This window comes from Opisthorchis viverrini, assembly GCF_000715545.1.
Source record: "Opisthorchis viverrini unplaced genomic scaffold opera_v5_133, whole genome shotgun sequence".
Taxonomy (NCBI): Eukaryota; Metazoa; Platyhelminthes; class Trematoda; order Opisthorchiida; family Opisthorchiidae; genus Opisthorchis; species Opisthorchis viverrini.
The window spans coordinates 207816-234278 of NW_008751791.1; the positions used below are offsets into that span (position 1 = coordinate 207816).

At 41.3% G+C, this 26463-nt stretch overlaps 1 protein-coding gene across 1 annotated transcript; it reads right to left on the reverse strand.

The window, feature by feature from the left end:
• T265_06480 (hypothetical protein) lies at positions 1–25239 on the reverse strand (the record flags this gene model as incomplete). Its single annotated transcript, XM_009171754.1, has 5 exons — positions 1–28; positions 58–111; positions 7860–7978; positions 11630–11824; positions 25162–25239. 5 exons carry the CDS (start codon positions 25237–25239, stop codon positions 1–3), a joined length of 474 nt encoding a protein of 157 aa, XP_009170018.1.
• Positions 25240–26463: the final 1224 nt, after the last annotated feature.

Sequence of the window (26463 nt, forward strand, 5' to 3'; positions counted from 1 at the left end):
TCACCTGACTAGAAAAAACGATTGTAAGCTGTACAAATAAAAAAAGATTGCACTTACGTGTCCAAGATGGTTTTGTAATCCAAAATACCAGAGATTAACTGAGCCGCAAATCTGTCGAAACAACACAGCAGAAACCGATAAATTAATTCGCAAATTAACGGGAAAAATGAAGGAGAATAGGTTTTAATCGAACTATTTCACACATATCAGTTAATTTCAGACGAATTGATGAACGCTTCTCAAAATGCGTACTGAATCGTACTCCATGTAGATCGTGGTTTCTTAGAACGGCAGTCAGATATACGGCTTGTCTAAAAATTTGGCCTTATTCTCTGGTAGATGAAGGGTTTTCCTAAGTTTTGGTGGGGCTGTCAACAGACCGAAGATAAGCTCGCTTTTTCAACCTAGCAGAAGAGGATTTTTTAAATCAAGTTTAATCGATCAGACACTCGGTACTGTTGGCGTGGCACCAATAGTAGGATTTTAGTTCTCATACTTATACAAAATACGATGCGCTCAACGTTTTATACTTTTATGTGGTCTGGTGCTTACGCAGTGACCGAATCCTAAGTTTCCCCGCACAACAATGTACTTGCAAGAGTGAAACGTTATTTAGAGTGTCTTAATAAGTACTGCCATCTTTTTGTGCCCTGTTCGTTTACTCGGTAATTTCGCGATAAGAGCTTATTTTTTAAATTGCTGACCATTTGCCTTTTTATACGTGTTTCTTGGAGCAAGTTCGACTATTCACACTAGTCGCACAAATTCTACAAAGTTCAATGGGGTGATTTGTTAGTGGCATCGTGTATTTCCACAGCGCAATACCTTCCATATCACAGACCACTGAATCAAACAAACGAGTTCGTCTGATTCCATGGCTGAAGGATTTATCCGAAAGGACAGTGTACAAAAATGTGACCGACGTCATCACCCCTATCCAACGGTATGCGTTGACAGCAGCACACTGTTGTTCACATGACTTGGTATGATTGACAGTCAGGTAGGGAACAGGTTCGAACATTTCGCGCAGCTGCAGCTTGGGTTGGAGGTAGTCGGACGAAAATAGAATTAGCTAACCTTCTACACTATATTAGTGTAGTCCATCTTCGTAGAAAGCATAAATTGAAGAGAGCGCCGGTGAAGAAACAAATCTGGTGCTTTTCATCACCAGCAAACCCTCCGCCGAGAAGTTCCGCTTAAGAAACAAACTGATGAGCAAAAGCAACTTGATAGTGTGGCAGTTTGGGTGCACTGTATTGCCAAAACGTTGAATAAACCGAGGGAAGTGCACTAGAAATACCCCGAAGACTGCCCGGGAAAACGTGGAATAGTCATCGGAGTGGTGTGTAGTTTCAGATACGTATGCGATGATGACCTCATTTCGCTCGGCACACAAAGTGAACAGCACCAACCTAACTTATTCCAAGTCATCCAAAAAATAACAAGTGAACTGCATTCTGTTGTTGAACGCAGTTCGTATCATTCACCCAAACTCTATTACGAGCGAAGCGTCAACTATTATTGAAGCTGCTTTATTTCTCCTAAGCTACTACGTACCACTCGAGCAGTAATGGAGATGTTTCGAATCCACACGCTCTGAGAAATTACCACACACTGTATAATTTTCACAACAAATACGTAGACGATGGCACATTTGTGCACAGTAAGAAGGCTCAGAGAAGGTACACCACCCAGGAACGCAGTATTTTCGCAAAAAAAAACTTTGAAAAACTTATTAATTTTTCTAGCCACTTTCCCAATTCACGCGTAGCTTTATAGAAATTAGAAAAAGCAAAACCTCACAACTCTGCTTGTTTCCAGCGCCACTCTAGGTAAAAACCCCTAATCAAGCAATTCCCACCAGTGTTTGCCGGTCAAAATCATACAGATTCGACTTCGTGTTCTCAAATGACAGGACTTCTTTACGATCACGCGGACAGTGTTGTTTGGGAATCCCAGTGGCTTCAGAGAACAGTATACAGATCTCCAAAATTTTGTTAGAATTTTGCTGCAGCACCAAGCGAAGAATAAATTTAAAATAGTTAAGTTTAGGATAAGTCAACGTAGTTCACTCCAACCACATTGCAGTTGAAGAGCTGTCTGTCTGTTATGCTGTAATAATCTTCATCCCAGGTGAACCTAGCCAGTGGTTTACTTTTTCACAGGTCATCCTCATTAATATGGACTCCAATTTAAACTTCGGAGCAAGTACACCTAGGCGTTACCTCTCCAGGGTATGCTAGAAAAAATCACAAACACAAATGTACTTTTGCGTCGTTGTTAATTAACATGAACAAAGGTATTTCGTTTTTTAAACTTATATCTGCATTGTAATGGTGAGGGCTGGTGCACACGTTGAAACTGCTCAGGTAAGATGGAACCCGGATTCACTATTTTATTCACTCAGCAACATAGGCTGAGAATATTGATCTAGTGCTTCAGTAAACATAGGTAAACCCCAAGTTATTCAGTGCATCACCAAACGAGAGTTCCTGTGGGTGGATTTTGACTTAAGCACAGTGGAGAAGCGTGGTTTAGGTTCCATGATAAAAAGGGATGTAAACCTGGAGGTATCCATCCAAATGGTTACAGCAACGTAAGATAGGACCCAAGACTGAAGTTCGTTTATCTGTATTGCTGTTGTTAGTGGAATACCCAAAGATTATTTGTCACCGTGATGTGTAGCTGTAGGTCATTTTGGATGGACAACTACAGTATACTGGCGTAGCTGGACCACTTGGTTGCAGTCTTACCATAAAGTATGCAAAGGGATCGTCATAAAGTCACCGTAAAACACTCGGAATAGGAACATTTTTTCACTGGTTAGATAATATGTAAGGGTGTCATTCTGTAAATCCTAAGAGTAGCAAGTACTTTAGGGTTCCACTATGCTAAAATATTATGATCATTGGTAAATAAGCCTAACTCATTGCCGGAGTGATTTGGACACGGAGTGCGTGTTAACTATTCAAGCCTATTCAGATAGGCTGAAATCAATTTTATTCCTGTCAGTTCTCCGTGTGTTTGCAGGCAAGAGGTAGTCATAAAACTGACTGAAGAAGGTCTTTCGGACTGGGAGCAGCTATTCTTGTATACAAAGTCAGCAGCACTAAACTTACGCTACAGTTTGGAACGACGTGGTGCTTTTGTCCACTCAGTATAAATGGACTGTAAAAGTTCTGTCTAAGTGCACTATGCAAGCATTCGAACATCAAATCCGTTTGCGGAAGGGTTTCCACATGATTCTTTGACCATCTAATTCAATCTTGGTTATCCGAAATCGGATTACCTCATCTAGTACACCAAGCTCGGATGCGCAGCAAAATAGCTGGTAACTTAGTTACCGATTTGTCTAACCGGATCCTTTTGCCCTGGGGATTTTTAATGGCACCCTACTGAGTTGAGTTTGCCTGAATCGACAAAGTGGGACTTGTTTGAGAAACTTCTTCCACCCACAAGTCTTTAATGGGCGGTCGTCACTTTGGTTTGTGAAAAGAAAGCAACTAATAACTAATTTCCCTGAATAAAAAATCAATTCATCAGCAAGTGAATCTACAGGTTGATTCAACCTGAAGTGATATAAAGTTAGATAATAAACTTCAGGAGACCTCAACCTCATCTTTCAAAACCGAGTGGGTGCTTCTCGTCATTGCCCACATTGCTATTTACATCTGCCAAAGCAGTTCACAAAGACCGCTTTTTGCTCGTGTGAGAGATAACAAGTAAGTCCTTGAGTTGCTTCGTATACAGCACCTAAGCCCTATTGAAAACACCTTTAGTTTAATGATTTGCCACAAACGCAGTCTCTCAGATACACAAAGAGTTGCCTACCTGTGCAACACATTCAGAGCTCAGCTTCCTAATGTGTGTTTCAAATGAACCCCGGGGTCTGCGAAATGGGTCCCGCTATTGATGAGTGGCTGTGAATCCAATGAACTAAATTTATGTGAGCTGTTTTCTAAAAAACATTGCTTACCAGCGGTACCCTCTCCCTACTTATCGGATACTTATCGACTTACACTGTTTTATAATTTAGTTTCATTCTACCACTGCGTAATTCCAAGGATCATATCTAAAGCAACGAGCCTCTGTAGCCTCGTGCTCTTTTTAAAGGGAAGAACCGCCAAGACACGAACTAAACTTCACGCGCAGCAGTTTGTCTATCTCTATAGGTATTAGTAGGCAAACGACGACATGAAGAATACGTACCTACAAACAACTCCGATCCCCTGAAGTATTTTAACAGAGTGACATGAGACGCATAGAATTTACGCCCACCCACCCAAATTAACATTGAGAATTCGATGGGTTGCTTTTCAAGTGAGCGTTTCTCGGTAACCTGAGCTTCACGTAGTGAAATTCATTCTGAATAACCTTAGAAATCTATAGATTTTAAGAAAAATATTCAAGCTCTTTTATTACCCCGAGTTTGTTTGTTTAAGGCCTCCCCTCCTCCACTTGACTGTCAATAAATTAGTGCGATAATCCATTGAGGTCAGCGTGAAAAAATGATTTGTTTGAGTTAGGATTCCCTATCACTAGACTAAACCAACAAACTAGTCGCATGATAGTTGTCAAATGGTTGGTCTACAATACGCCTTTTCTTCCAAACTCAGTGCTAACTGAGACCGGCTGCACTAAAGGGTAAATAATATGTTTGTGGTAAGTATCGAAAATGCGGAAGAAGAAAACTGACTGAGATTTAGATTGAGAATTTTTGGATCTGCTAGCCAGTGGATCGAGCGGTGTCGTTACATAATCCATTCTTTTTATGGCACGATTCATGCCCTAAGGGGCACAGCTTTAAATGCGAGATAGTGCTCAATTTCAAAATCTACAGGCTTCGAAATGCTCACACTAATTTAACATTAAAAATGAGACGATTTTCTGCTCCCAACCTCTGCTTTCCAAGTCATGCGTTGAAATAGATCTCTTCCTGATTCGGAAAACTTGAGTGAAAAAATCGTGTGTTTGTTTAGATAATCAGGGTATTATCAGGGTATTATGTATCTTTTGGGGAATAAATGATCTTGGTTTAACATGTTCAAAAAAGAATTACTGTGTCATTTTTGTCACGGCAATGATTCTGTGACTCGTACGTTCCATACGTGTACTATGCGTGCCACATTTTGTGGTAAGGTTTGGACAAACGTGTCTTCAATCAGGTAATGGAACATATTTATCATTCATAAATCACGTTAGGCCCTTTATTAACCACTCTTTCAGTATCGTGTATAACAACTGTACGTTTTCCGTTTACACCTCACACTCTGGTGTCAAACTAGAGGTTTCTGTGGGAAGCTCAGGTATCGTTCAATAGTGCTAGACATTTGCGTGCAACATATGGACAGGCTGCGATAGGCCTGTTACCTTCTCATCCAACAAAATGACCCTGGAAATCCCGTCCATATTGGGAATCTGCTTGAGATACCTGACTCAAATGACTTATGTGGAGATGCAGGGATTTTATCAAAAGAAATTTCGTTCTGCAGTTAGCGCCAGTCTGTGCCGCGGAGATGAGAAGCACTGCGTAACTATCTTGTCCTTTTCCATTATTAACGGTGTAGATTTCACTGACCTCCATGAGGGAGTCAGAAGCACAACCTGTGAATGCAGTATATGGAGGCCAAACAGTCTGACCAATGGAAATGGTCATTAATGTGGGTAAAACTTGGCACCACTCATCGTTTGCTCATGGGAGTCACATCTAAGTACTTATTAAGTGGCTGTTCTGCTGATGACTACCCAGATAGATGTTCAGTTGCTCCCAGGGGGAATGATGGCGTTTTTCACTTCCTTTGTTTCTTCTTTGTCTGATTGTTTCTGCGATCACTGGTTGCACAACCTGAGAAATTCCGTATTCTAAAATGACTCCAGACTCTTTAAGCGGCACCTCACGATATTACCCGTGGTTTTACATCTTCGACTGCAATAATGGTTGCAGTAGCAGCTCATGACTTGGTTCTGGGTCGCACATTGTTGGCACTTACAACATATAACTTGCAAGACATGCTGGAATCCGGGAAAACCTCTCGGTGAAAATATCATTGTACAGTCATGTCCAAAATGTACACTGATCTCTGGCTTGCTTTAAGAACCCACCTGCTATCTGGCTTCATAATTGCTAAAGACAGTCATAGAATTTTTGCGAGTGAGGTTTTGACATTCGTAATGAAGAAATTTGGAACTGTGCATGTTGCTTGTACAGGTGAGCCAAAAGACGACCCACAATGTTGTGTAATACAGACGTGGATTTGTATCCGAATAGAAAAGTGTTTTTCCTGATGTCTGGAGCAGTTTTCAGGATACAGAATATACGGGAATTTCTTTGTCCTAACTCAGAGTGCCCATCTTGCAATATTTTAATTTACCATGTTTTACTGCCACTAAGGTGGTTTTATTCTCCTCACAACCACCGGGGTCCTTGAGTTGTCGCAGTGGTATCAAGCAATGACGAAAACCTGGTTTGAATACGTATGAAACTATGGTTTAACTGGTCCATTTAAAAAATTCCAATGGAGGTCCCACAGCACAAGTGGTATCTATCTATGCTCAAAAAACTTAGAAGGTTTCTTGCTGTTGGAAATCATTAACGATGTGCATCGCAAGAACTCCTGGTATATTTGAACCCACGCACTCTCGATTAATTGTTGAACTCTGCACGGCTGTGCACAGTGTGACAAAAGTGTGACTGAATCTAAGTAAGACTCCTGCATACTGATGGTCAGCGACTCGTGTTAGAGTGAAAAAGTGTTCAGGCGGGGAATTTCGGTTACGAATTTCCCCAGAGTTTATTGATGTGCATAAAACTGATAACTTCTAACATGGCACAGTCTTACTTTTCTTGGATTTCCACATAGAGTGACGTCATTTCACACGTTAAATTTTTTTCAGACTCCCAGCAAACTATGTGCAAAGTGTCGTTTTGAATGTAACCCAACGCATGATTAGACATTTATATGAGTGGACAATTCGAACCATAATAATTACCATAACGCTTAGTGCCGCAAGATAAAGTAGATGAACGTTCCCTCCGCACGTGAGCAGAAGCTTCACGGTCACCATCGTTTCTCTGTTCCACTGTCCGCTTGATATGTAGGATCACGTGGGACGTCGTAAACGCTTATACACCATTCATTCGATGACAGTATTGCATAACAATATTTGCTCACCTTGTCCTTCCAGTCACCAATGAAAAAGTGTGCATTATCATCAAAGTTACATCAAACGTTTGAAAAAAGTGTCAGTTAGCTTACTACTATTCTCATGTACACATAGGATTAGCGTATTTCCTGTGCACTTCAATAGCACGAAAACCAGCAGCAGTCGCCGGTGCGCAAAGAGTTAAGCAGGTAGTCTTCCGGGTTTTCAACAACACCTCCACAAATTCGTCCTCAGTATTCTATGGACAGAATAACTTTGTTCATACATCTAGCGGTAACTGTGTAGGTGTGACTCTTTTATCTGTTTCTTGCCTTTTACTTGTTTTGACCCACTCAGCTACTGAGACTGCAAGCTGCAGTGTTCTTTTCAAACCTAAGCTGCAAACTTATCAGGAAGCACATTTGGGGAAAAGGTTGTAGAACTTTGCAGCAAATACTGGATTTTCTGGATAATATAAAATTATCTTCCCAGTGGATTCAAAGTCTTATTGGAAGCTGACAATGTCATTCTTCTTGAAAGTGCCTTTTTCCCCGTGTCTTTTATGGTGAGTGAATGTGCCTGTTACAATCAAAATCACCCGTTCCACAGGTCCCTTTGGAAGCTTTTATAACTGACAGTAAGAAGCTTAATGTGATGAAAAACGAGCAGAATTAGCGAGAACAAGCGTGTTATCCAATAAGTTCTGATTGTCTCACCTGAGCTGCTGCCGACTGCTGATAAATGAATGTCTGGGAAACACCATGCCCGGACTAGAGTTGATAGGCAATGGCAGTGGGTTCATTAGATACATATCGTCCAGCCACCAATCCGTGACCTTGGAAAAGAAAGGTGTAGCAACTTGCAGGGTGGCGAATGGAATCCACTGTATCGTGATATACCAGCTCAAAACCCTGGTTTCGAAAATTTTGCAAAACAGGCTGATACTCGTTTTTATTGCTTTTTAACCTAGTTTTCAATTTTATCCTGTTGATTATGGTTAACTCTGGCATAATTATTCAGTTGGTCGGTTTACTACCTATGGTGAACAATCGGACGACTTTTACTGTGATGGATATGCAGGAAAGGATGTCTCACCCCAAAACCTACTTTCATAGACCTATGTATTCTTAATGGGCGGTCATGGTCACAGTCGGTGCCGTATGAACAAAAATACGTCTACCTTGGACAGCACTCTACTCCTGTGTTTGTCACCAAATTCTGTGTGCAAGTTCACGGTCTTCATCTGCAATTAGCCGAATCAGTCCATCAATACGCAAGTGAATCAATTCGTCGCATCCCGATACCATGTTGAAACATAGCTGGAAACTTTGGTAACCAAAATCCAATAAGTGACCGTGCAAAGTGAGCATTCGTTGATCGATACACCAGCTGTGTTTTAGCATTTCGAGAAACAATTTCCTTTGATGATTAGAGGGTATTAGCGCCCCCACGGATCGGCAAAAGCAAATACCTTTGTCTCTGCGATAACGATCAGTATATATCAAAGATGGCTAGAAGCATTCCTCAGTGAAATAAACTACGAGACAAATGTGGTATTCCTTCTGTATGCCCTAGACGAAATCTTAATGTGACACTTTGGAAACAATCAACTGAGTAGAACGTGGTTAAACTTGGGGCTACTCGGCTAATTCCCCGCCAAAAAACACCTGCAAGGATGAATGTACAACTCTAAGAGGTAGGAAGATCTCTTCGGTTTGAATATTTTCCCCATTCCGACAGTTGAGTTCCTCTTGGAAAAAGAATGACCTTCTTGTCAAGGTATGAGCATTTTGTAGGCATTGTTCATGATACACACCCAAGCATTACCATCATTCATTAAGTGGCTGTTCTGGTCAATCTCGGTTCGTGTTAACCAACCGAATGCTTAAAATAAATGCTTGTTTGTTTATCGTCTACAGTAAATCCTCCCTAATCTTCCACGTTGGGAATAAGGAAAGCATTAGCACACCCACCTGAACGTACAACATCCCGTAGTCAGAAATAACTTTCTTCTGTTGGCTCGACTCTTCTTACCATAAAAATGAACTTCAATTAACCCATTTTGATTTTATAAAGGCACGATAAGTAATACATAGTTTTGTACCGGAAAGGTTAGCACATAATTGTTGACAATTTCTTAGTTTGAGAACCGCTAATTTCAGATGTATATCGCAAAACTATTGGGCCTATTAAGATCCTTTGACGGCTTTAGGAGCACTTCATCTTGGAGGAGACTGTGGGCTTTGGCATATGTCTTTTAGTATGCCATTCTGTCAAGTCTTGTGATTGTGGGACGAACTGGAGGTATGGTGCACCCAAACAAAATTGACAGAGATGAAGAAGCCGGGATAGACTGTGCATGCAACCACATCCAAGCGATTTCCAAAGAGTCGCGAAAATTGTATTCTTAGAAAGTAACATACAACCCGTTTCCCTGTCGTTAACTATATGCACTAAACGCCAAACACAATGCTCCCAGCTAGTTATCTCTTTATAGGAGGACAAACAGAGTAAGTCAGCGAAAAGCCAAATGCAAACCGAACACTCGTACTCTTAAAAATTCTAACTACTCACAACGGTGAAGAAACCACGACATTTTATAAACTGAATGAACTAAATGAGAATTTTCAGGTTCAACTACAGAACATTTAGGATAAAGGCCATTCAGTGTTTTGCACCAATGATGAACTTGATTGTATATCAATTTTCGCTTCAGTTTCAGAAGGACGCACTAAATTAATTGGATGGATGTGTGAATAAGTAAATTTGTATTTGTTTTCAAGCAAACAATTCAAGACGTCACATGCAATCTCAAGTCTAACATAAGGTAAAGTTTCATTAGCTCATAAATTAATCCAATCCTTTGTGGCACTGGTGCTCTACTTTCTGAAATCAAAAATATATCCTTATATTTGAAAGGGTAGATAGATTAAAAGCCTTTAGGATTAGACAATAAATATACAAGTCATCATTGAATTAACCACAAGATATCGATTGCAGTTTATGGAATCTCATTAAAAACTTTGTACAAGATATCAGCAAATTTTATTTATTATTAAGTTAGCGAAACAACCAATATTACATTAGGAAATAACTTGTGAAGACTGCGTATTTGCAGTTAAACGCTCCGAGTTTCACAAAAACTAAAAGTTGGATTGCATTATCTTCTCAGATGCTGACAAACCGCAGCCAAGTAGCAACAGTTCTGTTATCATAACAAAGATGACACTGAGAAACTGTGCCATGCATTTCTTATATATATATTCACACATATACGGTGAAGCTTGTCGCTTGCTTGTTCGCTTGGCTGGGCAATTTGACTTCAAGCGTTTAACCATCAACAGGGTTGACTTCACCAGTGAATTGTTAGGAAGCGCAGTGGAGCACAGCGATAGGTCAGCGGTTGAACACTCACTAAATTATTACGCCTTGAAGCACCTTTGAAGGTTGTGTGGTAACGTGTACAAGTGAAACACCAATGAGTTTCATATGCCCAACCCTGAATGCATTCAGAGTTTTTCTTGAAAATAAAAACGAAGTCTACTACATTGAATTAAACCTCGGTCATTGCTTTGCATACGCAGCCATGATGTACCGTCTAATATGCAGTCCTGGAGACAGGTATTCAGGCACCGTAACGAAGGAGAGTTTATTTTCTAGCTGGTTATACAGCCTGGCTTAACCATTAAATTCAAAACTTTATTTAGTTTAGCGTTCAGGAAATGGATTTGGATACCCATGATAATGATATCCACAACAGTGACAACTATCGCTCACAGAAGCGAATGGAGGTGTGAGGCCCTGAATACTGGTAACACACAAGACGGAGTTCTATTGACATTTTTAAGGGGTTGTGCAATAACAAGGGACTTTGCTGCGTAGATAGCAAGTTGTGCGTGATGCACTCACGTTGGATCCGCCACGAAAGAAATCTGGTCGGAATGATTAAAACGTTAGGATCTTGACACTTTCATAGTGTTGTCGGGAGTTGCACAGATGTCTCAACCTGGCATGCATTCACAGTGTGCGCAACTGAGTGGGGATCAGTCAGAAGTTTTCTAATACGCAAAGATGATTGCTGTGCACACACAGCATAACCTGCTTTTTAAGATACGCACAAAGCCTGCGACAAAACACCCCGTTTGGAAATGTGCCTCCTAACCATCGGTTCATTTTTTCTCGTGCCTCATACTTTCCAGGGAAAGTTAACATATTAAAAAAACTTTGATTTATGCTGTTTCCGTGAAACCATTTGCTAAACAATTTTAATAAATGCATCAAATTTCCGTAAACTGCTAGGTCTACTGACGACTCCCATACCAAAATCTTGATTGCATCCTTGGGACCATTTATGAAAAAAAAACGAAATATTCTAACCAGGAAACTTTTTTACTGGCATTCGACAATCACATTACTGCCCAACTGCCTGGAATTTTATACGAAAAAAATGTGATAATGGTGAACATTTTGGTTGCCGAACACATACCCAGTTGAGCTGCTTTTCTGCAAACTCTTCAAGAAGTTTTTGTAGACGTTCTCCTTCACCGCCTGGTCGGCCAAACTCCTCTACTATCTTCCTCGTGCGCTCATAAGCATCTGGTGCAACGACTGGTGCCACCAAACGAAGATAACGGTCCAAAGTGTTTTTGAGCTTGGGAACCGGTAGACGTGGTAGTGGAGCCTTTTCGAGGAAGAAAAAATCATGTAAATTTTTCTTTAGTCAAAATCCTTCTGAATCGAGCGCATCATTTTAATCGCCTCATTTTGGTTTCCAGCGATCTCCAATCTCTTTATTCTTTAGCTACTTCGGGTTAGTCGGTCCAGTTTTTGTATCGAATAACTTACATTGGTGGAATTTCTTCTGTGTCATTAGGGACACGTTATCCTCCATTGCGCATAGCCTGGGAAAGTAATTCATGGTTCTAAACGTTGCTACCTCAATCACTTTGTGGGTTTCTAGGACAGTGAGGTATAGTATGTTGCTCATGTATTATTGACTTCTTCTTCCAGACATGTTGGCATCCTGCGAAACTGGTCACAAGAAACAAACTGGACTTAGTATTTATGATTTTTCTGACAATGTGAGGCAAAAACACCAGAAAACGTAATAAATTCTGTCTCACTATGGGATGTTTCGCTTCGAGTTATTATTACAGAACCGAATGTTCCCCCAGTACTTTCTACATTTTACTGCTTGGAGAATATCTAGGTCTTTTCACACGCCAGGGAGAGGGCACGAACAGCCTCCTCAGTGATGATCTACAGTGCAGCTGTTCAGTGTACAGCTTCGTTTAAAATGACCAATCCCCCAAGACAAAGCCCCTCTTGTACGTGAGTTCCTTTAAATACTCCTGTATGGTGCGAAACAAGCGCTTTTCTTGGATTGCTGTCGTAAAATTTTAGGCGGTTGGTTTCCGCCTGGTTCTTCAAAGCAACCTGTCATTTTGAAACTAATAGCCATTTTAGGATAATATCAGATGGCGCAAAGTAGTAAAAACAAATTTTTCCATCTAACAGTTATTATGCAGAGATTTAGAAATTTGCTTCCGGAGCTGCGGTTTCAACCGGAAATTACTAAATGGCTTGACACCTAAGGTGGATGATCCCAATGGTAAACATTTACTTTTTCCAAACCAATGATCGATACATCTTTAAACGTACTTTTGTAAATCTGCATCTGAGTCTACCCTGTTAACTTTGGTTTGGAAATTTACTCGGTGAAAAACGAACAGCTTCCCAGGTCTTAATAGATGGTAAACAAAGAAACTACTGAGCACAGAACACATTTGAGGTCCAAAGCTTCCAAAGATTAACACTCAGCAGTGTTGAACGCGAGATAGTACAATTTTTATATGCTGCGGAACTCCATTCATTTCAACAAACTTAAGTGCGATCGTCGCTGGTTAGTAGGATATATTTTTGCTTCTTTGAGTGAGATCATGCCCAGTCTCCACACACGCTTGCGCACGATACAGTGCCTGTGGGCTAGAAAGCAGTTTATCAACCTGAATAAGTGACGAGATCACAGTTCCTGTAAAATACATGCCCCAAGATAACATAAAATTACCGTGAATTTCAGTTATTGAAGTGGATGCAGACATGTAGAAAGAGGATTGACAGGAGGTAGCCAAGCTAAAGTCGTGATGTTGGTTTGCTCGCAAGCCATTAGTCAAAAGGTTCACCTAGGTCATTATAACTCAGGCACAAAGTGATCGCTACTTCCCTGGCCAACATAATTACTCACCTAGCTGGCTGAATCAACACAATTCACGTGGAAACATACTGGTTGCATGTTCTCAAATGATTTCGACAAATATCTGACCAGCTTTCAGTAATCAACAGTTCAACGATATCGCGCACTAAAACGTGTACAGCAATCCTACTTTTAAAAGAGGACTGCAGTAACTTATTTTAACAGAAGTAGTTAGTAATCGGCACGCTGAATGATCCATGTCTTTGGTCACTGCGGAAAACCAAGCGCACATTTTGGCAATGAAACTTAGGCAGTGTTTGAAGCCTGCGAAATCTCGTGATTCACGGCAAGTTTTGCCCAGTTCGGTTCACACTTAACCTTCATACACATTTCGTTCTACAACGCAGGATACTTGGTTTTGCTTGGTCGCTGGATCCGTTATCCATGGCGCAGCACAATTAGTTTCTGAACAACACCGGAATATTTTGTTCATCCGAACGTTTAATTGTTGTGCGAGATCTGGAGCTAACAGTGGTTGAAATTTCACGGAAACTTGCATTTTCTGCAAGGTACACAACAATCGGCTATAGAATAGAAATGTAAGCAGATAGGTTCGGAAAACGAGACAACTGGGTGAGAATTCGCTATTCACCTTCTATCTACAATAAAATAACAACTTGTTCTGAATTCTTTTACAAAACCTCGGGCTTAAATAGAACCGCCTGGAGGTCGTAAAAATAGTTGGTCGACTATATATAGTTAATACTGATAAAGCAGGTTACGACAGGTTCTAAATGCCCAAGAAATTCACCCAAAATTTGGTACACTAGTGTGATTGAGAGATTCATTTTATATATTTGCTTTGTAAAATTGCTTTTCTTAAGTTATATGCTTCTTTGTTCTGCTTTCAGAGAAGGTGCCCGTTTTCCCTGTCTCAATAAACCAGATTTTGATTCAAATGGGAGAAGACGTCAGTCGAGGCACTGTCAGTGTTGTGCGCCCCGATGGGTTCAATGTGCAACAGAGTTTTCTAGGTTAGACGGTGGTCGTCTGCCACTGACGTAATTCTGTCTTTTGCGACTTGTGTTGCATTGCAGTATGACGCAGTGTCATCAGCAGTGCCAACCCCCAAATCAAATCTATACAGATCAACATCATGTTGAAATATTTGTTTCCCAGGAAGTTCTCAGTCTCATATAATTCATTTCCACTTCATGTTGGCCTGACCACAACAGTCTCATTACTACTGGAAAAAATGCGGAGTAGGATCGGGACTGCCTTCATATGAAATATAAATTACAACATTGTTGCAAATGGGAGAGGCATATTGTTGGTTCACATCTATGAATAGTTACACGCCCCTGAGCTTAGGACTGCTGGCGGAGAATCTTTCAAACAAATTGGAATTTCGTGCCTTGATAACGGCATTCCTTGCAACCCAATCCATTCTTCCAATAAACAATTTTGGAGTTACGTGAAGTTCTGCACAACTACTTAAGATTAGTTTTACTCTATTCCCCAACCGGAGTCTTAGTTTCTGGAATTTTCAGAAATTTAATCGATACTGCTATCAGTGCGTATCATCTTCAAACGATTTGCCCGGTGCAAGGCTAGGAGTACGGTGGGCATAGTTGTGGTCGTTTGTAGTCCCTCTTGGAAAGCAGATCCAAAATCCCTCGCGGTCTTGAACAGAGCACAAATTTAGGGACTAGAAAACCAGGTATTTGAAAAGATAGGACAGGCATTAAAACAAACGCAAAGAGCGTTTCTACTCTGGATAAAAATTGCCCACTACACCACAGCAATTTTCAGTTGCCCACAGAAATCTCCTAAAATTTACATTTCTTGTTTCTTCTTCTACAAGTCTAGACGCCGGCTTCGAAAAACATTGTGAGTTTCAGCGAAATACACTCATTTTCAAACGGATTTGGTTTTTCGAGAGACTCACCTGGAACCCAGCTTAATCTCTCGTTTGCGGTGTTTCCAGGCAACTGAATGTGCTGCACCAGGCCGCCTCATGTTTCAGTCACCACGATATTCAAGATATCCCGATACATATATATTTTTGTAATGCACTACTCATAAGGATGCTTAAAACTCCTCGACAGCCCACCACCGGTTTCGCCCTTTTTGGGGCTCATTAGGTAGGCGCAGTCCTCGAGTTTTCGTCAACCTTGGTTGCCACTTGAAATACACTCATTCGCCTCACTCAGTTGCCTGAAAACATCAAAACCGAGAGATTCGGATGGGTCCTAGGTGGATCTCCCGAAAAACCGAATTTGTTTGCAAATGGGTGTACTTCGCCAACTTCGTGCAATTCGGTTTTGAGTAGAACCTAAGGTTGACGAAACCTTGAGAGCTGCGCCTACCTAATGAGCCCCAAGAAGGGCGAAACCGGTCGTGGGCTGTCGAGGAGTTTTCAGCAACCTTATGAGTAGTGCATTACAAAAATATACACCATGAATTTCCATGCATAAAGAAAGAATTCAGTCACATTCTACGCATTCAAAACTCTGAAACGCTTGACAAATACATGGAAACGATAACTGTTACTCTTAGGCGCTTACATTGTCCCGTAAGTTTTTGAGCTCATGGTCACATTGTTTTACGAGGCCCTCCGTTTGCCATATAATCTTGTAAGCTTGGATCCTGCTAATGCCATGGATCGTAGCGAAACGAGTAGCAATTTGCTCCCACTTTTGAGCTTCAATCATTTGCAGTCTGTTGACGTCAGAAATTTTGTGCGGCTTTTCATGTTTCACACAAACCCATGCTGTTGCAGCCCTCTAAGCGTAACCCTTTCAGGTCACCAATTATATCAAAGATGCACCCGAGTGACAGGCACAACAGACACAGGTCTGTGCTCCGAAAATTTCGACTGGTGCTCAGTGTGTGGGTGTATGAAAATCGAAGGTTATCTCAACCAACATAAAACGAACATTCAGGTCTGCACACACCATGGGTTGATCGAAGGAGATACATCAAATTTGACTTTCCTTGTGAACTGGAAATGTGGAAATGTTCAGCTAGCGCATTCAGTGTCACTTGGCGGAACATACCACGGCCTCCAGATATATAACGTCGTGAAAGTATTTAGAGAAAAATTAACAGGTCCTAACCATGAATAAAGCTTCCCATCAACCGTACGCTCTAAACTGCCTGTGCTTGGTGTCAAAATATGCTAAGTTTGCCGTGTTCATAGTAAATCTTGACCAGCGGATAATTCTTACTTTGCACCCATCCTTGAGAGCGCGAACTTCTCTAATGAAAACATTTGAGTTCCATTTAGAAATTAAACTAAGATGTTCCACTCGGTGGTCAAATTCTATAACATGACGATCTTACTATTATCTCGGACACAGAACTCTGAACGGTGAATGGTTTATCTCGGAGTTGCAATGTAGTTATGGGAGCACATGTGCTGCCAGAAACTTCTCTTGAAATCTGAAGGTCAGACAGTTGTCAACCATGCTTGAAGTGGTCAAGAAATCCTGCACTTTTTTAACAAAACAATGCAAACATGCATGTGTATTGAAATTTGATATTACGCGAGAAGAAACCGTCTTGACTGAGCCCGTCTTTGTGACCAGAAAAAAGAGAGGTTGACATCGTAATACGCTACTCATTAGGTCACTGAAAATTCTTCAAGAGCTTGAAAACATCATAAACGAGAGATTAAGTTGGGTTCTAGGTGAGTCTCCTGCAAAACAAAATTTGTTTGCAAATGATTGTATTTTTCCAAGGTTACCATCTGCTGGCTAAAACTTCATTGGTCTCCGACACCATTTAAGTATTCTTTACATAAACAAAATAAAAAAACTTGGATGATGGCAGATGACCATCGAAAGACCATCGCTGCAGATTCGAAAAGCGCTTGTTTACCGCACAGCTAGACACCTCCTTGCTACTGAAATTTCGAAAGCAAGGATAAGCCAATTACTTTAAAACTGTGTGTGAATTGAGGTTGTATGTTCTGAGTGGTACCGTGGTAAACTTGTTTAATCTGACGCATGCGACGCATGTTGCGTTTTGGTCCGAACATCACAGTGAATGGCGGTTAGACAGAGCAACACCCTGGTCGAATAGCCAAGTGGTTGCCTTGACTATCTGCTATTTAATCATCTAAGTATGAGTTAACCCCAATAACTTCTTAAGCTCTTCTCTAAATAGCCCTTTTCAGTGTTGTTAATTTAGTTCCAAGTAGAGCAACCCAAAATAAGAAAATATATCAACCTTTCAGAGGGGTTTGGTAAACAATCGGTGGATTTATTGCTGGGCAACGTTAGGCCAAGTGAGTAAGTAAGTAGGTTGATTGAGTTTTAAGGCAGTCAGGGAACCAATCCGTGAGATTCCTTATGACTAGTGACGTCATCAGTGCTGGGTGTTCAGTTTGATGTTCCTGTTTGTTGATTAGTGGGGATGACTAAGGTGTACGATAGATTGGTTAGCGGGATTTGTCTTCATGACGAACCCGGATTTTTCGTCCTTGCTCCTTCACTCTAGGGCACCTTAATGGAAAATTCCTCTTGGAGTCGTTCACAGACTTCGTTCAGCCGTGTTCGTCCAAGAGTGCTGGGACAATTGGGTTGGGGATGGGGGTGGGGTGGTTAATTGGATCAAACTCTACTTGGATTTTCTACTTTTAGAAATCAGCGATTTCGCTGATAACTGAACACTGCCTCGTGTCATCTCGGCTGATCTAAGACCGCTCTCCACACTTTTGCAAGTTCTACCTTCTCTATTGTATCCACGCTGGGATGCTTGGCGATTTCCAGCGCCTCGGGCACAAATCGCTGTGGTGTAAATCTTAAATCCCGTCTCAGGATGTCCACATTTTCTAAATCTATCCTATGTCCAGTGTTTATACCATGCCCTGCGATTGCCGAATCTTTGACCAACGCCTGATATTCCTCTGCGTTTCTCGGTGGTCTGTTAATGGGACGCTTATGCTCACCGATTCTGGTGTGCAATTCCCTGACTCTCTGACCTATATAAAGCTTCGTACAGTCGTTACATTCTATTTTGTGTACGCAGTTCCTATTCCTATCAACCGGAAGGCGATCCTCCAAATGCACCAACACCGAGCGTAAAGTCTTCCTCTTCTGGAAAGTTACTCTAATGTTAGCCGTATTTGGTGCCCTTCTAATGACTTCAGATGTCCTTGTTTTGTATGGAATGACCGCTGTTCCGATCCAATCCTTGTTGGGCCTTGGTGCTGCCACCAATACCCGTCTTAGTTGCCGCTTAATGTGACCCACTGGGTATCCGCTATCTTGAAGTCGCTTTCTTACCTCAACTTGTGCTGCCCTTCGGTCGAACTCCTCTGTACACACAGTTGTTGCGTCCAATATAGTAGTTAAAGAATATTAGTCAACCGCATTGCAGACACACAACGGGAGTGAATACACGAGCGACTGATGGGAAACTACGTTTAATAAACTGAATCTTCCGCAACCCGTGAAACAGAATTTTAAAGTACGAATGGCCTGGAGTGACAAATATGCAAACGAGCTGTAATAAACCTAACTGTCGGATGTCGCTTCACTTCCTGGTGCTATTTTACGAGCAACCCTTACACGCGCCCATAAGACTAAACAGTCTGCGGAAATTTTGAGGAAATTTGGCCCTATTTTTACCTTGAACTTTTGCCTGTGACACTGTAATTTTCAATGCAAACCCTTCCCAAGTTACGGTTCTTTTGGCACGCCAGGTCGGATCATTGTGATGGTTTAATTCGCATTTCCATGTAGCAAGTCTCGTTCATACTGTTGCTAGTTGTGATATAAATATTTCAGATAGCAAATGTAAGAGGTGTTGAGTTCTACCCTCCAAACAACTGAACAGAGCTTACTGGAAGACAGCTTTCAAGGAGATCACCTGGCAGCCTCATGTTTCATGCCACGGATTCAGGCCGTGCCACAAAGTCGGAGAACACATGGCATTTCATCGCCACAAGCCACTAGTACGCGCCAAAAATTGTCTTTTATCTTTGTTTTTCTACTCTAGTGAGAGAATATGGTACAGATTGCGTTAAATGTTTTCAATGCGAGACTGCTTCTCAAACTAAGCGGAAACGCGCCGCCGTCATAATTCAATTGTGCTCAGCGTGCGCTGGTAAAATAGCAGCAACATGCTCGCCTCGAATGCCTGATGACCAGGGCCACGGGCATGCAATGCCAATAAGTTCTAATAAAAGCAAAACTCGTGTCCAGTGTTTATCACGCTTGGTGTTAACCCATCAGAATCAGTGCTCCGCGACAGGGGAAAATGCCTACAACAAAGAGGGGCGTGAACGTGAATAGCGTGATTCCCCATTTTGTTGTTTTCGTTTTGGACCTATACCGCCTTTTTCGTTTTTTAGCTGAACGTAAGCCACTCTTTGATCTTGTTATTACAAATCTTGTTTGAATCAACACTTGGGATTCACTATCATGTGGTTAATTTACCACCATGCACAGTTTTATTATTTTATTAAGGTATTCATAGCGCCGCATTTGTTGATAAACTTCCTGGGGTTTTGCACGTGGTCCAGTTGGTTGCTGGAAGCAATCAATACTTTCTTGAAAGTCCTTTCTTCTCTATATTAGATGTCCGCTAAATTTATGCTGGAACTCTTTTGCATCCTTATAGTTCACAATGAGTATCACTCCAGAGAGTATACTCAGAGAAGTACTTTGTCCAGTCCCAGTGGTGTGCACTCTTCGGTGAAGGTATGAAGTATGAATTTACGTGCAACGTTGGATTCATCGATCAGTAGCAAGAATAAATCGACATAAAATAAATTACACCCAAACTTCTATAAAACTAGAAGCAACCCTTGATTCGACGATAATTTCAAGACATCTATTAAAGATAATGACAATAATAAACGGTAGCAACACCAGACACACATGTGTTTTCGACGAAAATCGCCAGTGTTGGTAAGTGACCGCCGTATGCCACCATAAAAAGATAAGTGGATAAGTGTGCAAACAGATAAAATCCCACAACAAGAGCCATCCGCGAATAAATTGCTTGATTACGTTTGAAATGAGCTTGGCCGCATTAACTCAGAGAGAGTATTCAAATCTAAATATTGTTTTTGACTTCTGGTTGGCAGGCTTACCTTTGTACTACACGCAATATATGAGTGCCCAAGTGGTCTTGAATGCTTTACCGGTGGCTATCATACAAAATTGTTTGTAGTATCTTTGTTTACAGAAACAGCGGGATACATGGAAACATGGTAATGAAGCTACCAAGTATGAGAAACGTCGTCAAAGTCCTGAGTATATTTTTCCATACTTTTTTCCCTCCAACTAGGTTGGCCTGGATGTCCTCCTTTGACGGCCGGGACCTTGACGTCACTGGTAATAATGGACCCTAAGTACGGCGGTAAGGAATCAGCATTAATATCAAGGAAGGTGAGATAAACTAGTAGGACTGTGAAGCTGTCGAATTTATCCGTTCTTGACGCTAGAACCGGTCGATGCGCGTGATACCTTTAGCTCAAATTCTTGTTTCAATATCATTATAGACCCACAGTTGGGTCACCAATTAGTAGGTGTTAAGGCCACCCAACAACACCTGAAGCTTAATGCACTCTCAGAAAGCCATTGTTATTCTCTTTGGAGGTCACTGGGTTAATGGAAGAATGGCTGTTGGTAGCTTACATTTCAAATCGGTCTTCGCTATGTATTACACGACCAAAAATTTGACCACAGAAGTAATTAAATCGGTGTACGAAAACAACTCAAAAGTTTTAATTCTTAAGTTTGATTTTGTACGATTCAATACAAAACCTCAGGTGAAAGAAGGCTCCCCTACCGAGAGGCACAGTAGCTGTCACTGGTGGAAAGTGAATCAGTGTCAGACTCGTCTGTGTCTAATTCTGAAAGCTAAATAACCTAAATTCCTCCGTTTTCTGTCAGCAGCAGCACCTCTGACAAGTGTAAACCTATTGCCACACACTGGATAATCAGAATTTTATGATGACCACATAGCTGCTGCCTTTTGACAGTTTTACCCCTAATGAATGGTCAGAGATTGAAAACGCACACCTAGTCCGCCAGTATGTGAAGATCGATCCAATCTAGCCACTCTCTTCAACCGGTGAGATTAAGCAGTCGTCCACCGTTGGATGCAACAAATTCGCACTCACTTATTCTGATACGTTGTATAAGGGCTGGTGATTTAAAAGCCTAAAGGGCGCAGTCGTGTAAAAGTTGGCGGACATATAGCTATCATTGGTTTCCGTATGAGCCTGCCACGTCGAACTAAGCTGAATTTAAATGCGGTTTGCGCTTATCCATAAATACATCTGGCCGAACGTCCTCTATTCGACGTAAACCTGAGGGTAAACGACGAGTGAGTGAATAGGAGGAGACAGTTCTTTGGTCATCAGCATGCTCACGCGATGGTATGTAGCTGTCGAGTGAAGCAGTTTCTCCTACAGTTCATCCAAATGGACACCTAGCGTCCCACACCAGTCGACAGACGCATCCAGCTGGGTCTGTACAACGTCGGTCACAGAGAGTCACTTCTGGAACTTAGGTAAGCCTAAAAACCCGGATTAGCGCACTTACATTGCTCACAAAAGATGCTGTCTACAATGACATGCTTTGGAATGTACTGGGATTCTAAACTGTCCATTGTTTCAAATTATCTCTTATCCCATGTTTTTTTCAGCCTCGTACCCGAAGCACGTCTATACTGAACCAGATAATTTGGTCAGTGTTTGATATTGAGGCTGGTAAACTATAGAATGACGTTAGTCAACATTTGATGGACGGCCATAGATACTCTCATCAACAGGGGCGGAATATTTTTAGTTTGTGGTTGCTCAACAAGTCCCAACCTTCAGAATTATGTTGCAACACATCTCAACAGGTGTTAAGTTCCCAAGAACGTACGACCAAATGCGGTGTGCGTCAACTGACGCACATACTGTTTGTATCACCACTTGACGCACGTCCTCATTATGGGATGTGTCTATTGGAGATAAATCCATATGTCCTTCATGAGATTTTCTTTCATTTGGGATTCAGTGTATGAACTCAGGTCACCGTGTATCCTGACTTCACATCCATTTTTTCATCGAGGCAGAGTTGTCATAGCTAACCGTCACACACCAGAGTTGACTACAATGATGCTCATGATCTGACAGCTTTTGCTCTACTTCCTCGAATACCCCCTCTCTGTAGACACTGGCAAGGTGTATCGACATCTATGTAACGCAAAGTGGGGCCTATATATCAGCAGCAAAACTTGTGACACACACGATACTTTAGTGTAAGCTGTCTTTTGCACGTCTTTCTTACTGTCGTAACTGGGCGGGACAAACCAATAATGGCCTCCATCAACAAGAATAAATGAAGCTGTGTTATCAAATGCATATAAGCTTGCAGATCGAATGGGGAGAACGAAAGCTTGGTGTCTTGACATTTATAGTTGGTGCCGATATGACGCAGAGTTCGAACAGAAATACGATCTCACGTAAGAGGTTATGGGTATGCACTGTGAGACACAGCGGTGAATTGCATAAAGCGGAATGTCTGCCATTCACTGAATTGATGCCACACACTAGCAACCTTTGGAGCATCCATCAGTACTACCTGCTTCAATGTACTGCTCATAGTCGTCCAGTATTGGATTGATTTCATGACCAAATTCGGTGGGCGCGTGGTGTTTTATTAAAAGTAACAACAGATCGGATGGAGTAACATCACCAACCGTAGTTTGAACACCTCTCTCCTGTGTCAGAGTGAACGAAACAAACTGGATATCTGTATAGCCGTAATACACTTCTCATGACTTTGCTGCAAACTCTCCAAACTGAATATTGGATTCTTGGGCTGTTCGTAAGCTCTCCGACCGAACTGGAAACACCGTTCGGCCGCTAATGGCTGATAAGCACAGTGATTAACTCGCTCCTAGACAAGATACACATCCTTCAATCCCGGAAACCACACCACTCGGTCATGTGTTAACTAGTTCCTCAAATGGCGAATTTTTAGATGAGTGACCTGAGTATGAGTAAATCATAATTCTAATCAGCCACTTTCGGTCGAACGGTTAAACGAAACTCCCTTGGGTTTCGTCAGATACGCACTGCCGATGACTCCTAATAAGTATAAATGCACTGTACATTATTTATTGGCTTTTCTGAATGGGTTGAATTCATTCACATGAAGAAACCTCAGTTGAACATGGTAGACCTGTTAGCCATTTGTTGAGGATTCTGAAGCTCCAAAGGAACTCACATAAGCTGTTTACGCTCGGTCGGGTAACCTTTCGTCTTCTAAAGCGGAGCATATGAAATATAAGTTCAAGGCATAATACACGGAGATTGTTTTTCAGTGTGTTGCTGGTGTTTGTGTCTTGTGACAACGTTCCTTTAAAGCATGAAGCTACAGCCTTCTTATTTCGTGCCTTAGTCACTGGCAACTGCTCCAGACTACGTGTTAGCACGACCGAGCAACTAATTGCTGGGAATTATGTTCGCCCGAGCTCACCAAACTCACTGCAATAACTTCTAAGTAAAAGTGAGTGACCTTAACAACAAAACTGGCATTCGACTCGTTTGGAATGGGACGGTGATGATTTTTTTTGATTTNGACCTCTGAAATGACTTCTTTATCAGCAGGAATCGAGATCTGCTGTAGTGTGACGGATTTAGAGGTATGTTGTGCGTGTAGATTGTACCTCAACCGTAAATATTTATCCTTTGTGTGTTTCAAGCGAACAAAATTTCTTGATGACAAATCAAATTTAGATGCACTCTTTAACATTATTAAGTAGTGGTTACTGTAGGGAAGGGTTGCTTTCCTTTCGGGACTTCGTCGGGACATAAAAGTATATTTGACATAGCATGAGTGTAACTGTCTGTACCATTTAGCTTTAAAAGAGAACCCAAATTTAAAACCTTGATAAAACCAGTTTTATATTGGTTAACGCCTCCAGTCCTTCTCGCTACATGTGAATTTTTGTCTTGCAGTTGGCGGTGCGTAGGTCGCTCAGCTAACTTAGTCGGGTGTAATCCACAGGGCGCTGAAACCCTTTAAACCTAACGCTATATTGGACCAGAAGCTCAGATGTTCTGTACTCTTTAGTCATTTCAAGGATGACACTGCTGTGCCCCAACTAGTGCAGTGATCAGGATCCAATCTCATAGTCCTCGTCGAAATTCAGAAAGGGCCGCAGAGACTACTGGTCAACCTTGGACAACTACGAAATTCCGGTAGTTTAGACAGGAAAATTCTGGATGAATGCCGCGTGGTAGTGATGCCACTCAAACATGAACGACATCAATATCACTCACTAGTAAAACTCTGCAGTCAAACATAAATGGAATGGCAACTTGGGTAGCCGGATGTTCATTGTAGCTCCTCCATTCTCGTGGATGGGCAAGTGGGCTTACTTATTATCCAGTTTATAGCGGACTTTGCACAAATTTCAGTCAACTGAGACGGAGCAAGATCTTCGAAAAAGGCTTCAGTTGATGCCATACTTTTAATCACGGCCAAAAGGACGCTAAGCTTTGATTCTTGTTAAAAAAAATTGAGAAACAACAGGATAATAATCAGAGGATGGCTTGGTAGAGATGTGTTTAATTTTGCTTAGGTGATCTCGCATAATATAAATAACAGAAGATGATGTTTACCAAAAAAAATTAGACATACTCGGAAGCCATACATCTCCACCTCTGGAGAATTTTCCTTCTCTAGTTATTTTAATACAAACCTCCATCCAGCACTGTTAGTCCATGTTTGGTTTATAATTCCTGTTTCAGGAAATGATCCAACCAAATGGAAAGTGATACAAACATTTTATATGTGCTGACTTACATTCAGGTTCCATTCTGGATATTGTTCAATGTCTAAAGTTGAAATGCGTCGGACAAACTCCTTCACAGGATGCGTCATCTAATCGAAGGTAGAGGTAGGTCAAAAATTTGGATAGATTTCTAGCCCGTTGATCCAGCTGTCAGTATTAAGAAAAAAGTATGAAAATTGTTGGCAAAGTCGGATTATGTTCACCTTATATGTGTTACTTAGATGGCCTTGTTCAGGTCAATGAAATATGCCCGTTTATAATGCGCAAGCGTTGCATCAAGCGTTGGACGTGCAACTGCCCGTTTGTTCACCAGTCACCAAAGTGTAAAAATGTTCTTCAGTAAGAGGTGAAAAATCTGCTAACTTTTGTCCAAAAATGGCTTAATAGAGTGCTCAAAAAACCACATAAGTCCGTCTTCTGTGCTTGCATACGAGATCAATACTAGATTTTTTGTGACAAAGAACGAAGCCATAATGTAAAAATAGCATCGTTGACAAGAGCCAACACTTCAATGAGTTGACAGAATCAGGCCATTGTTGACTATAACGTGCCACCCAAATAAAACAAAACCTGTTTTAGTTTTAGCGTAATGGCATCTAAAATGCACCACAGATATGTATCAGAATAATACAGTTCTAAACAGCGACAAAACTATGCATACTTATGAAGTAAAAAACATCTTTCAGGATAACTATATTCGATATGACACAATATCCATTACCAAAGCCCGTCTCAATTAGCTTCGATCCGTTATCCTTTGTCGAACAGAAAGCTTCAGTAGAGAAAAGAACTCCTCTAAACTCACATTTCAAATGCAAAACACCATATATTTTATGATCTAAGAGGTATTCTCGGTAAAGTCTTCCGGTTTCATTCCACTACCGACGTGATTCATTTTCCTGCTTCTATGAGAATTGTTTCACTTTTCCGGAAGATTCGCTTGCCTCACCTATTAGGCTATTTGGGTATAAATTCCCTTGGATCACACCCCCCAAAAAGGTATTTAGTTCCTCACCTTGTTTTTGAATGTATCCATCCTTTTCACAAAAACAGTATTTTTCTGGTAATTTTTTCAAGCAAAATGCTAAGAGTAGACAGCGTGCAGAGCCTTGCATTTTTACAGAATAGTCCTCCTATGTTTCACCACATCTCACTTAGCACATATTGCGTCAACATAATAATTAGAATATCATCCTTGTTTGGTGCAGTATGTTTCTTGAAAATGGCTGCTCTCTGACATGTCAACTGCAACAATAACACAACTGGTCGATATTCGCACTCCATATGCTTTGTACCAATGGGGTGTGACTGCC